This window comes from Hemitrygon akajei, chromosome 8 (genome assembly GCF_048418815.1).
Source record: "Hemitrygon akajei chromosome 8, sHemAka1.3, whole genome shotgun sequence".
NCBI lineage: Eukaryota > Metazoa > Chordata > Chondrichthyes > Myliobatiformes > Dasyatidae > Hemitrygon > Hemitrygon akajei.
In genome coordinates this window covers 130,716,231-130,729,040 of record NC_133131.1, presented here as the reverse complement: position 1 = coordinate 130,729,040, position 12,810 = coordinate 130,716,231, and the positions used below count along the sequence as shown (strand labels likewise).

Here is a 12,810-nt window from a genome sequence, read left to right as displayed (position 1 = left end):
GTGGATATCAATAAAACAATGTTTTTTGAATCTAATCAGAAGGTAGTTTACAAACGTCAAAAAGACCCAGTATGTAGATGAGATCTTGCTTACAGTCTTGCTTTTATGGCTCACTATAACTCACTGACTGTTTCACGCTGATTATTTAAGGAATGCTGAAGTCTGATAAATAGTTCATGTCATGAACATTGGCCTTTAAGTTCAGAGGCTTAATGTGCTCAGAATCAATAATACCAAAATGTCACCTTCACATTTTTCTTATTAGTACATCTGGATGAAAGTTTATACTGAGCCAGATTTTCTTCTGCTTAGCATTGGGACTAAGCAATCCAATATGATTATTTAAGGTAATAAATCCATTCATTATGTGGGTGTTATGGTTGGTGGGACAGCTGAAGGCTTTTGATTGTTTGCTAGATGTTTGCTATTCACACTTCTATATTAATTAAGTTAACCTTCAGTTTATTTTAATAATTCCAGTTTTAGATCCTCCACAATGCAATAATCCTGCACTTGAGAGACAAATTGTAATGCATGTTGCAGCTGCTTCCAGTGATGAAAGATGAAGTGGATAAACACGTCTTCTGTCAGCTTTCCTGATTATTCACAAATGGAACGTAACATACAGATATAGCTATTACAGTCGATTTTATGTACTCACTTTCAGAAAAAAATTAAAATAAAAAAGCAGATACTGAAGATTTTAAATAAAAAAGCAAGATGTTTTAAAAACTTAAGCTAGACTAAGAGAAACAATGAATGTTTTTGTTCTCAGACTCATAATTAGAACTGGGGAACAGTACATTACAGGCACTGTACCATATTACACAGATTGTACATTAGCAATACATCACACAGCAAAGAAGCTTAATATGACTTACCTGGCAGAATATTGATTGTTGATGTTTGAACATGTATGCAACTGAACCAAATGTACAACATAAATAAATTTCTAATTAAAGGCTCCACTGGAACAGACCTCATAGAATAGAAATTCTAGGATAATATAGAAGAGGTGGGGCAATAAATTGGGTACTGTGAGAGGTCAGCCAGAGGGCTAAATTGGTCGGTGTGTGGTCTACAGCAAGATGGGTAGAAGATGTTACAATGTGTGTTAATAATATTTAAGAATTCTCCAAGACTCTAAGCTGGGGAGAGGGAGGAGTTAGAATCTTCATCAGCACTCATGAGGAAATCTGCAGATGCTGGAAATTCAAACAACGTAGACAAAATGCTGGTGGAACACAGCAGGCTAGGCAGCATGTATAAGGAGAAGCACTGTTGGCGTTTCGGGCCGAGACCCTTCGTCAGTACTACAAGTCTACAAGTCCTGACGAAGGGTCTCGACCCAAAACGTCGACAGTGCTTCTCCTTATAGATGCTGCCTGGCCTGCTGTGTTCCACCAGCATTTTGTGTGTGTTGTTCATCAGCACTGTTTTGTTTTGATGGTATTGAGGGTGGGTAGGGAAGGACTGTGACTTCTGTAACACTGTTAGGGGAATGGAGTAACTGACGGATTTACAGCACTGATGGGGGAAAATTGTGGGAACTGGTTCTGTTGTGCAGTGATAGGAGGGACTGGAAGCCAGGAGACTATTTGGAAAGAGGTGTTGGGGAATTGCTGTTTGGTGTTTCAGGAGGCTTTCTTGAGACTGAGATGTTGGTCTTCCAAATGAATATTGCACAGGCACTGACCTAATTAGGTGTGTCCCTGTCTCATGTCAAGGATTGTCCAGTCAATTTTTCCAATAGATGCAAAATGATGAGAAAGTTGTTGCTTTATGCTTCACTTGTGGAAAATTTTGACTTTCAATTACATAATGTTTAAAACATCGGTGTTATGCAATTGAATTTTTAGAGTGTGTATCATTCTATGTAGCATACAGACTACAAGAAAAAGCTTCTATTCACTGATGCCTCTTTCCCTTGAGCCCCAAGCATTATTGACCAAATAGATGTATTTATAGATTGTAATTGCTCTAAACTTAGAAGGAATAGCATTCCATAAAGTTGATGATGTTACATTTGTGTCAACTCCTGCATTGTCTCCTCTCTTTTCTGTTAGCCTTCTCAGTAAAGGAGGCATTGGAAAATATTGCAATTCTATGAGGAACACAGAGCTTAACTGGATAACTCTTCCAAAGACGTGTTGGACATGTGGTCTGCTATGCTACATTATTCTGTGACTAAAATCCTAACTGCAACAATGCCCACTGAGACTTTTTTATATAATGTTTGTTAGTGGTGACTTCTATTTAAAATCTGTCCTATATAACTATAGCAATCTATTAGCAATTCTAATTGCTAATAAGTTTGTAGTCAGAAAACCATTGATTTCCATTTTGAAGCAGTCATTTGATTCACTAGGGTCTTATATGTGTGGGGGAAAAAGGGTACACAATTTGCTTTTAATTGGCAAAGCTATTACTTAAGATTTTGGCTCTTTTTTTTTACTGAATTCATCTAACAAGCCAGTCTCTTGTACTGTATAACTTTTTGTATTAGTCTTACACAATGAAATTCGGTCCTTTAGTCCAACTTATCCATGCTGACTGAGTTGCTTAGTGAGCTAGTCCCATCTGATTTATCATTTAAATACATCATTTAACTTTAGATAACCTCAAAAGAATATAAACTAAATTTAAAAAGGTCGTCCTCAGAATCTGGTATCTTCTTCCCCATTTTTCTATGGCAAATCTGCCCTAATTTCTTTAAGGTAAAAATATTCTCCCTAAAGAGTTGCTGCAAACCTAACATGAAATATATCATCTACAACTGTTATTTTATATGTAAAGCATTTTTTAACATGGTGTTGACCAGAGAATTTTCTATTTTCTTTTTATTCCATTTTCTCATTGCATATATGGTATATATGTGAGGAATTATCACAATACACAGGGTAATGAAGCAGTAATTGTTAACTTTAGTTATTATATTTTTTAAAAGAGTTGTCTACACAATAAACAGCTATGGAATTCCAAATCAAACTATTTACTTTTTGAAAATAATTATATTTAGGTTTGTGTTGCATATATACCATTAAGCAATGCTTGAGTGATGGTGCTTTTGAACAGGAAAGCTGGGTAAATTCCTTTGTTCTTCACACAAAGCCTGCGATTCAACAAAAGGATATAAAAACTAGGAAAAGAGGTAAGCTAATTGACCCTCAAGCGCATTCTGACATTCAATAAGATCGTGGCTGATCCGATCATGACCTCAGTACCTTAATTTTCTCTCGGTCTCCAATACCCCATCAAGTTACTGCCAATCACAGCCTTGAATAAATTCAGTGACTCCACAGCTGTCTGATTAGAAAATTCTGAAGATTTATGACTCTGAGAGAAGAATTGTCTTTTCTCCATCTTAAAAAGCCTCTTTGGCCCAAGTATCATCCTGGTAAAGTATCTCTGCTGCCTCCAATGCAAGTCCATCCTTTCATAAATATGCAGACATAAATTGTGTGCAGTACTCCACATATAGTCTCAACAGGTCCTTGTAATCTTGTATCAACTTGTTATCCTCTATACCTTTTGCACTAATGGCTAACATTCCATTTGCCTTCTTCGTTACTTGCTCTGTGTGCATGCTCTTCTCTTGATGTTTCATGTGCAAGGACTTCCAGCTCTCTTTGTACCACAATGTGTTGTAGTCTCACCCCATTAAATAATAATTAACTTTCTTATTCACCTTTTCTGTATCCATAATCTCATATTTCCCTATTATACTCTATCTGAAAACTTTTTGCCCACTTATGTATGTCCCCTTGCATGTTTCTTGTCCTCCTCACAATTAGCTAACCCACCTATGAATGCATGCTAAAGAAGAACCATTGATCTCATCAGTCTACTCAGTTCAAAGTCCATGTAGCTTCCAACTCAATGTCTTAACATCTTCTGCCACCTATATAACACTCCCTGTCTCATTCCCCATCTTGTTCATATTTTGCTATTCCAATTCACATTTTTATCCCGCTTCATTGTTTAAAGCCAGCCAGTGGTGTAGTGGCATCAGCACCAGAGTTTGAGGCGAGAGGTCCCGGGTTCAAATCCGTTAGCTCCTTGCGCAGTTTCCATCCGTGCTGGGTTGAGCACTGAGCTAGCAACTCGGCCTCATAAAAATGCTAAAGAAATGGCAAGGTTGCCACCCGATGCACCACAAGGTACAGAGAGGAGTAACAAATTGTTTAAGTCTTTGTGTTTTCATTCCCACAATTCCTGCATGATGGAGACAGTTGAATTTTGGCATCTGAATATTCATCCTGTTGTCATCTCATTCTGCATCAGATCATGGAGTAATCATTTAAATCTCAACTTCTTATTTCAATCTGGTTTGAATTTTCATTATGTTGTGGCAATCCACTTTCTACGCAGGCGAACCGGCTCACAAAATGGCGTGTGTGTTGGCAGAGAGGCCAGCCCCAAAATGGCGCTGGGCCTTCTTCTTCACCAGCAAGGAGAGAAAGCCCGCGTGCGGGAAGAGACTTTTGTAATGCACCTCTGACGGCATTTCCTCCTGGAGAGGGTGGGAATGGAACTGTGTAAAATCCAGTGCTGCGAAGTTTGAATAAACTAGTCTGGAGTGCAACTTACAGACTGCGTGTCATTATTTCTAGCTCTGCGTGTAGCACATTGCTACAATGTGATTCTGCACAGCTGGACATGATCTGCAAAAGTGATCATGTAGTGATCTGCATATCGCTACATTGGTGACCCCGACGGTCCAAACGGGAGTTGGACCAAAGATGATCGACTCTTCATCTGTTCATGCAGTTTTGCTAAAACTACCAACTTTCTGGATGCTGCGACCACGCGTGTGGTTTGACCAAGCAGAAGCCCAGTTGCAGATATCTTCTGATTCCACGCGTTACTATTACGTGGTGAGTTCCCTTGACCAGGAGATAGCTCGCCCAGGTTGAGGATTTCATACAGTCACCCCTGGAAGAAGGCAAATATGCAGCATTCAGAGCGCTGCTCATAGGGACCTTTGGCCTCTCACGGCGTGAGCGAGGTACCCGCTTGCTGCAGCTGGACAGTTTGGGAGACAGGCCTTCATCAGCATTAATGAACGAGATGCTGGCCCTGGCTGAAGGACACAAGCCCTGCCTTATGTTTGAGCAGGCGTTCCTAGAGCAACTGCCCGAGGACATACGCCTGCTGCTGGTTGATGCAGATTTCAGTGACCCCTGGAAGATGGCGGCCCGGGCAGACGTGCTGTGGAAAGCCAAGAGGGAGAGCGTGGCGTCCATCGGTCAGATTACCAAGCCATGCGCCCAACAGCAGACCAGACCAGGCCCGGCAAAGGAGCGCACACAACCCAGAGGCAGGAGTGAGGAGGCCAATGAACAGTGGTGTTTCTACCGCCAGCGGTGGGGCACAAAAGCCCGCCGTGCAAGGGCCAGGGCCAGCTGCCGCTAATGACTATGGCGGCTGGCCACCAGGACAGCCTCTTGTACGTCTGGGACAAACAGTCAGCAAACACACAGGATGCCGCTTCTTGGTCGACACCGGAGCGGAAATCAGCGTCTTGCCCCCGACGGGGTATGACACCCGCAACAGGAAGCCAGGACCCACCCTGAGGGCCGCAAACGGCAGCACGATACAGACCTACGGCATCTACACAGTGCAGCTGCAGTTTGGCGCCAGCCGGTTCACGTGGGACTTCACACTGGCCGCCGTGGCCCAACCACTCGTGGGGGTGGACTTCTTGCGAGCTCACAGCCTGCTGGTCGACTTGCAAGGGAAAAGACTGGTCCATGCCAAGACTTTCCAGATGTTCTCCCTGGGTGAAGCCAAGGTGCTGGCCCCACACCTGGACTCCATCACGCAGTCTGACAACGAATTCACCAGAATCCTGGCGGACTTTCCATCGATTCTGGCACCGCAGTTCATGGCAGCCATGCCCAGACACAGAGTACAGCACCACATCTGACCCAGGGACCATCCCTCCACACCCGCCTATGAAGGATCCCCCCTGGACAAACTCCGCCTGGTGAAGGAGGAGTTCAAGAGGATGGAGGAATTAGGGATTGTACTGCGGTCCGACAGCCCATGGGCCTCCCCTCTGCACATGGTGCCCAAAGCAGCCGGGGGGCTGGAGACCATGCGGCAACTACCGCAGACTGAACAAGGCTACAACTCCAGACCACTACCCCGTGCCGCACATACAGGACTTTGCAGCAAACCTGCACAGGGAAAGCATCTTTTCCAAAGTAGACCTTGACTGGGGATACCATCAAATCCCAGTATACCCTGAAGACATCCCCAAAACAGTACTCATCACCCCATTCAACCTGTTCAAATTCCTCCGAATGCCTTTTGGCCTGAAGAATGCCACACAGATGTTCCAGCAGCTAATGGATGCAGTGGGACGCTACCTGGACTTTGCGTTCATCTATTTGGACGATATCCTCATAGCCAGCAGTAGTCGTCAGGAGCATCTGTCCCAACTCTGCCAGCTCTACTCCCGCCTGGGTGCTTTCGGCCTCACGATCAACCCGGCCAATTGCCAGTTTGGACTCGACACCATCGACTTCCTGGGCCACAGGATTACTAAAGACGGGGCAACACCTCTGCCTGCCAGGATAGACGCGATCCACCACTTTGCCCAGCCCAACACGGTCAAAGGCCTACAGAAGTTCCTTGGTATGGTGAACTTCTACCACCGTTTCCTCCCCTCAGCAGCCCGTATCATGCACCCTTTGTTTGCCCTGATGTCGGGTAAAGGCTAGGACATTACTTGGGACGAAGAGGCCGCGGCTGCTTTTGTTAAAGCCAGGGAAGCCTTGGCAGACGCCGCGATGCTGGTGCACCCCAGAATGGACGTTCCAATTGCCCTCACAGTGGACGCATCCAACACAGCAGTCAGTGGGGTGCTGGAACAACTCATCAAGGGGCGCTGGCAACCCCTGGCGTTCTTCAGCAGGCACCTACGGCCACCCAAACTCAAGTACAGTGCCTTCAACCAGGAGCTGTTGGTACTATATCTGGCAATCCAGCATTTCAGGTACTTCTTAGCAGGCAGGCCGTTCGCCGCATTCACGGACCACAAACCGTTGACCTTCGCATTCACAAAGGTGTCCGATCCCTGGTCGGCTCACCAGCAGCGACATCTGTCCTACATCTCCGAGTACACGATGGACATCCAGCATGTTTTGGGAAAGAACAATGTCGCGGTGGATGAACTCTCCAGATCAGCTATCCAGGCCCTGTCCCTGGGGGTGGACTATGCAGCACTGGTAGAGGCGCAGCAGGGAGACAACGAAATGCCCAGCTACAGGACTGCAGTCTCGGGTTTGCAGCTGCAGGACTTTCTCGTAGGCCCAGGTGAGAGGACCCTCCTGTGTGACGTGGCTACCGGCCAACCTCGCCCCATCGTCCCGGCAGCTTGGTGGTGGCGAGTTTTCAACTCCATACACGGCTTGGCGCACCCATTCATCAGGACAACTGTCCGGATGGTCTCCAGCAAGTTCGTGTGGCACGGACTTCGCAAACAGGTCAGTGAATGGGCCAAAACGTGCGCACAGTGCCAAACAGCCAAGGTGCAGTGGCACATCAAAGCCCCGCCGCAGTAGTTCGAACCCACCCGCTGGACCACATCCATGTGGATATCGTGGGGCCCCTGCCAGTGTTGTGGGGAGTGTGGTACCTCCTAAGTATGGTAGACTGGTTCACGAGATGGCCAGAGGCGGTCCCGCTCACTGACACCACCGCCGATTCCTGCGCCCGAGCGCTGATTGCAACCTTGGTAGCACGCTTTGGGATACCAGCCCACATTACCTCCGACAGAGGCGCTCAGTTCACCTCCAACCTGTGGTCAGCTGTGGCCAACCTGTTGGGAACACAGCTACACCACACAACTGCCTACCACCCACAGTCGAATGGCCTGGTGGAACGCTTCCACTGTCACTTGAAGTCGGCTCTCATGGCCCGCCTGAAAGGGCCTAACTGGGTGGACGAGCCTCCATGGATCCTGCTTGGAATCCACACGGCGCCAAAAGAGGATCTGCACACCTCGTCGGCCAAACTTGTGTATGGTGCGCCCCTGTTCATGCCAGGAGAGTTCATACCAGCCCCAAGGGGGTAAGAGGAAGAACCCGCAGCAGTCCTGGACAGACTACATGAAAGGCTCGGCAACCTGACCCTCGTACCGACTTCACAGCATGGACAGATCCTGACCTGCGTACCCAAAGACCTGCAGAACCGTATGTTTGTATTTGTACGAAGGGGCAGACACTGGGCACCGCTACAGCGGCTGTACAAGGGGCCGTTCAAGGTGATCAGGAACTACGGGTCCACGTACGTTCTGGACATTGGGGGGAAAGAGAAGGTTTTCACGGTGGACCGACTCAAACTGGCCCATGTGGACTTGGCGCAGCCGGTCGAGGTTCAGGCACCGCGACGCAGAGGCAGACCGCCTAACCAGAGACTGATCCAGACTGTGGACATTGGGGGTTGTATCGCCGGTTCTGAGGGGGGGGGGTTATGTGGTGACCCACTTTCTACACAGGCGAACCAGCTCACAAAATGGCGCTGGGCCTTTTTTCTTCACCAGCAACGGGAGAAAGCCTGCACGCGGGAAGAGACTTTTGTAATGCACCTCTGACGTCATTTCCACCCGGAGAGGGTGGGAACGGAACTGCATAAAAGCCAGTGCCGTGAAGTTTGAATAAACTAGTCTGGAGTGCTTTCATTGTGTGCTGCATCTGCGAGGCTGAGTCGGGCGGCGCCGTGGAAGTCCATAGTGGGGGTATTCCCTTCTGCCGCCTGCGTGGGATGGCGAGTCTGTCAGGACCCTGGGGACTTGTGGAAACTGTGTGGTGATTTCTTTTGAACTTATAGTCTTTTAACATCTTTGGACTATTTTTACTGTGCACATGGTCTGTTTTTAATCAATTATGCTATTGTTTGCACTGTTGTAACTATGTGGTTTTGTGTAGGTCTTGTAGCTTTAGATTTTGGTTTTGTTTTGTCTGATGGGTTGGAGCTCCTTTCCAGGGAATGGGCTAAGATGGTAGCGTGATATTAAAATGCAGCAGTCTCTCCGGACTCTGGATTGGGGATTGCCAAACGTTATGTGGATTTTCTAGTGTAGTCTGTTTTGTCATGTACTTTTGTGATATCATTCTGGAGGAACGTTGTCTCATTTTTTAACAGCATTGCATTTGTGGTTTCTAAATGACAATAAACTGAATCTGAATCTGAACTTCTAGACTGCGTGTCGTTATTTCTAGCTCTGTGTGTAGCACATCGCTACAATGTGATTCTGCACAGCTGGACATGATCTACATATATCTACATCCATTGTCCATGTGTAAATTAAAGCTAATCACAATTCAAAGATTCAAAGTGCATTTATTAGCAAAGTGTGCATACAATATGCAACCCCGAGATTATTCTTAAAGCAGACAGCCGTGAAACAAAGAAACATCATGAAAGCTGTTCAGAGAAAACATCAAATAGCAGATGCACAAAAAAACAAATCACATAAACGTCAAGAAAGAGCAAATGACATATAGAATATTAAACAACAAAGCGAGGAGTCCCTGAAACAGTCTAGGAATGTTGAGTTTAGTTCAGTTCAATTCAATTTAGCACTGTGTCATTCATTGACCGCAGGCCACAGAGCCACTCCGCCCAGATCAAAAATCATGTACAATAGCAATTAAAAAAAGTAGAAATCAGAAATACATATAACATAAACTGCAGAGCCCTCTAAAAATGAGTCAAATCCACAAACTGTGCCAATTAAACCTTGCCCAAGACCCAAGACTCCTGTACCTTCCTCCGGCAGTATTGAGTGTGAGGGAAGGGGAGACCAGTCAAACACAGGCACCAGATGTTCAAAGTTTCAGACCGCATTGAACATCTGCTCACTTTCTGCTCTCATCCTCATTGATTTCAGTCTTGCTCGACGCTTTAATCAGCGGGATCGTCAAGAATTGGGGCCAATCATGGAGTCTTGCTTTTGCACCCTCCATTCTCAACCTCGCTCTCAACCACTGAATTTCCTTGGAGACAGCAAGAAGCGCCAGATCACTTAGTCAACCCAAAATCACATTATCATAATGTGAATTACAGGCTCCAATTACACACAGATTAGTAGAAGTATTTTTAAAGACGGAGAAGAAATAGAGTAAATTCACTTTTATTAGACTACCAGAATTTACCCCAACATCATGTCTTTTAGGTAGAGGTGAGAGCACACAGTGTGTTGTCACAAGCTGGTGGAAATTGAAATGAATGATAAAGCAGATGGGGGTAAAAACAGGAGTTCTATACTTGTCATTGTAGAAATTGAGACATATTGTTGTGCTTAAACTGCCCCTAATTTGAGATTACACAACCCCTTTGATTGGTTTATCAGAAAGCAAGTAATGCCAGAAAGAGAATGCTGCCTTCTCAGATCTCAGGTGCTCTGATATTTGTTGATGTTCAGAATCACAAATGATGAAGTTTATGTAGATGCATCTACAGAAGATGTATTTTATGTTCTACTTTGGGTTTGGAATGTATGCATCCTAATGCAATATGTATTAATATGCACGTACTTGAAGTTTTCCTGGAAGATGTATGTGAAAATTACTCCTGTAGATCAAATTTAAATTTGAATACTTACACATCTTCATCAACGGTGCAATTTGGGACTTATGTATTCAGTGGCACATTCACACTGTTCTTAATGATGTCATATATAAAATGTGCATAATGTCCAATCAATTTGTTTTCAGTCTGAATTAAACTTTGAAACAAAAGTATAGATTCTGGTGTGAATAAGACGTTTATTTTCCTCATGAACAGGTATTGTACAAGAAGGATGCAGATACCATTCACAGTTATACAGAGATCGTTGATAGACCAGATATCAAAAAAGCAACACAAGCTACCAAGCTGGTTAGCAATGTAAGCAATCATTTTTGATCAATATTCAGATCTGTATGTGTTTGCTCTAATATTTGTATTTACTGAATATGTTAGTTTGTTGTGGAGCTTGGGGGTGGTTGGGGTGAAAATCAACTACAAAAACATAGTTATAGGAACATTCATTCTATATGAGTTGTGCTATTTTGATTTTCAATTTGAATTTTGATTTGAATTTTTGCTTTTGGATTTCTCTAAAAACCATTGCTGCAGGCATAAGATACAATATAACTTCAGAACTGAAAGCCAGTACATACTTTGATTTGGCACAAAGTTAAAACCATCTTATTAGAGTGTTATCAGGTCTTAATACAAACAGCAGCAAGGCTTTTTTTAATTGATAATCAGAAACATGTACTACACCTTCTTTACCTCAACCAGTAACATAGATTTTCATTTCAGTACAATTGAATTTACAGCAAATCGTCTATGGTGAAAAGGATGTTAAATTGAAATTGATTTAATGTTGACATATGATTTAAGATACAATTTAAAAACATAGTTTTGCAAACCATCCACACGGATCATTTGAGGTAGTACAAGAGAAAAGCAATAAGGGAATGCAGAATAGTGTTAGAATTACAGAGGAAGTGCACTGTGGGTAGACAGTAAGGTGCGAGGGCTATACAAGGTAAATTGTGAGGCCAATCAACTGTCGTGCCTTCCTGTATATTCACTATGTGGATGGTTGAAATACCATTTCACAAGAACTATATATCTTCCTCAGAAGTGGAAAGACTAACAGTGCAGCTGATAGGGAAATGGAAAAGGAGAGACATTAAATTCAAACTTTAACTGTGCTTTAACATCATTGCATTGCATGGAGCTTATCCCTTTCTGCAGTTTGGGAAGACATTCTTAAACCTATCATTACATTGCTTGGTAATTCCAACTAATTACCTATGGGAATGACTACATAATGATTGGTAAATTCTGCTAGTGTTTAAGTGTAATCTTCCAAATCAAAATATTGATGTTGGTAAATTATTGTCACATATACCAGATGTAGTGAAAGGCTTGTCTTGCATAGTGTTTATTTAGATCACTACACAGTGCATGAAGGTAAAACAGTAACAATGCAGATTAAAGTGTAAAAGTTACTGGAAAAGTGCAGTGCAAGTTATGCGGTGAAGTGCACGATCATAACAAGTCATTCAATATTGCATAATGTCATTTCCAGTACACAAGTGTAAAGGAAGACAAAATAATTGTTACTCTGGATCCAACGCAGTGTAAAAAAACACAATACGGTAAAGAACATAATAAAAAAAACACAACAAATATAAATAGATAAGATAGCTTACATAGATATACAGTATTGATTGTTCACAAAGTGACTCTAAGGCACAGGAGTGTCTGTACATAAGGTGACTGACAGGAAATGATAAAGCTGTGGTTGTGGCAGCAGTGCAGGGCTGGGTGGAGGTGTTGATGAGCCTTACGGCTTAGGGAAACTAACTGTTTTTAAGTCTGGTGGTCTTGGCTTGGATATTATGTAGCGTCCCCCTGACGGAAGTGGAACAAGCAGTCCATGTGCAGGGTGGGTGAATAGGAAAGGACCAGAAACATCATGAAGGATCCTACCCACAGGATCAGTTCACTGGCATCATTTATGGATACACAATACAATAAAAATGAATGTCAGCGTTCACTTTGAGAGGATTAGAATACAAAAGCATGAGTGTAATGCTGAGGCTTTTTAAGGTATTGGTCAGACTGCACTTGGAATATTGTGAGCAGTTTTGGGCCCCTTATCTAAGAAAAGATGTGCTGGCATCAGAGAAGGTTCACAAGATGATTCTGGGCAAGAAGGAGTTCACATACTGCATGAGGAGCTTTTGATGGCTCTGGGCCTGTACTCGCTAGAGCTTAGAAGAATGAGGGGGATCTCAT

General features: G+C 43.9%; 1 protein-coding gene across 6 annotated transcripts in view; it reads left to right on the top strand.

The window, feature by feature from the left end:
• The window catches only part of nebl (nebulette), a 313,389-nt gene that overhangs the window by 223,398 nt on the left and 77,181 nt on the right, over positions 1-12,810 (top strand). For 4 of the 6 annotated variants that reach the window (XM_073054629.1, XM_073054628.1, XM_073054630.1 and 1 more), the window contains one exon: positions 10,798-10,899. The exons of the other annotated variants lie outside the window; for them this stretch is intronic. In XM_073054629.1, coding sequence (XP_072910730.1) covers positions 10,798-10,899 — 102 coding nt within the window. The remainder of the gene's footprint in view (positions 1-10,797; positions 10,900-12,810) is intronic. 6 annotated transcript variants of the gene reach the window in all.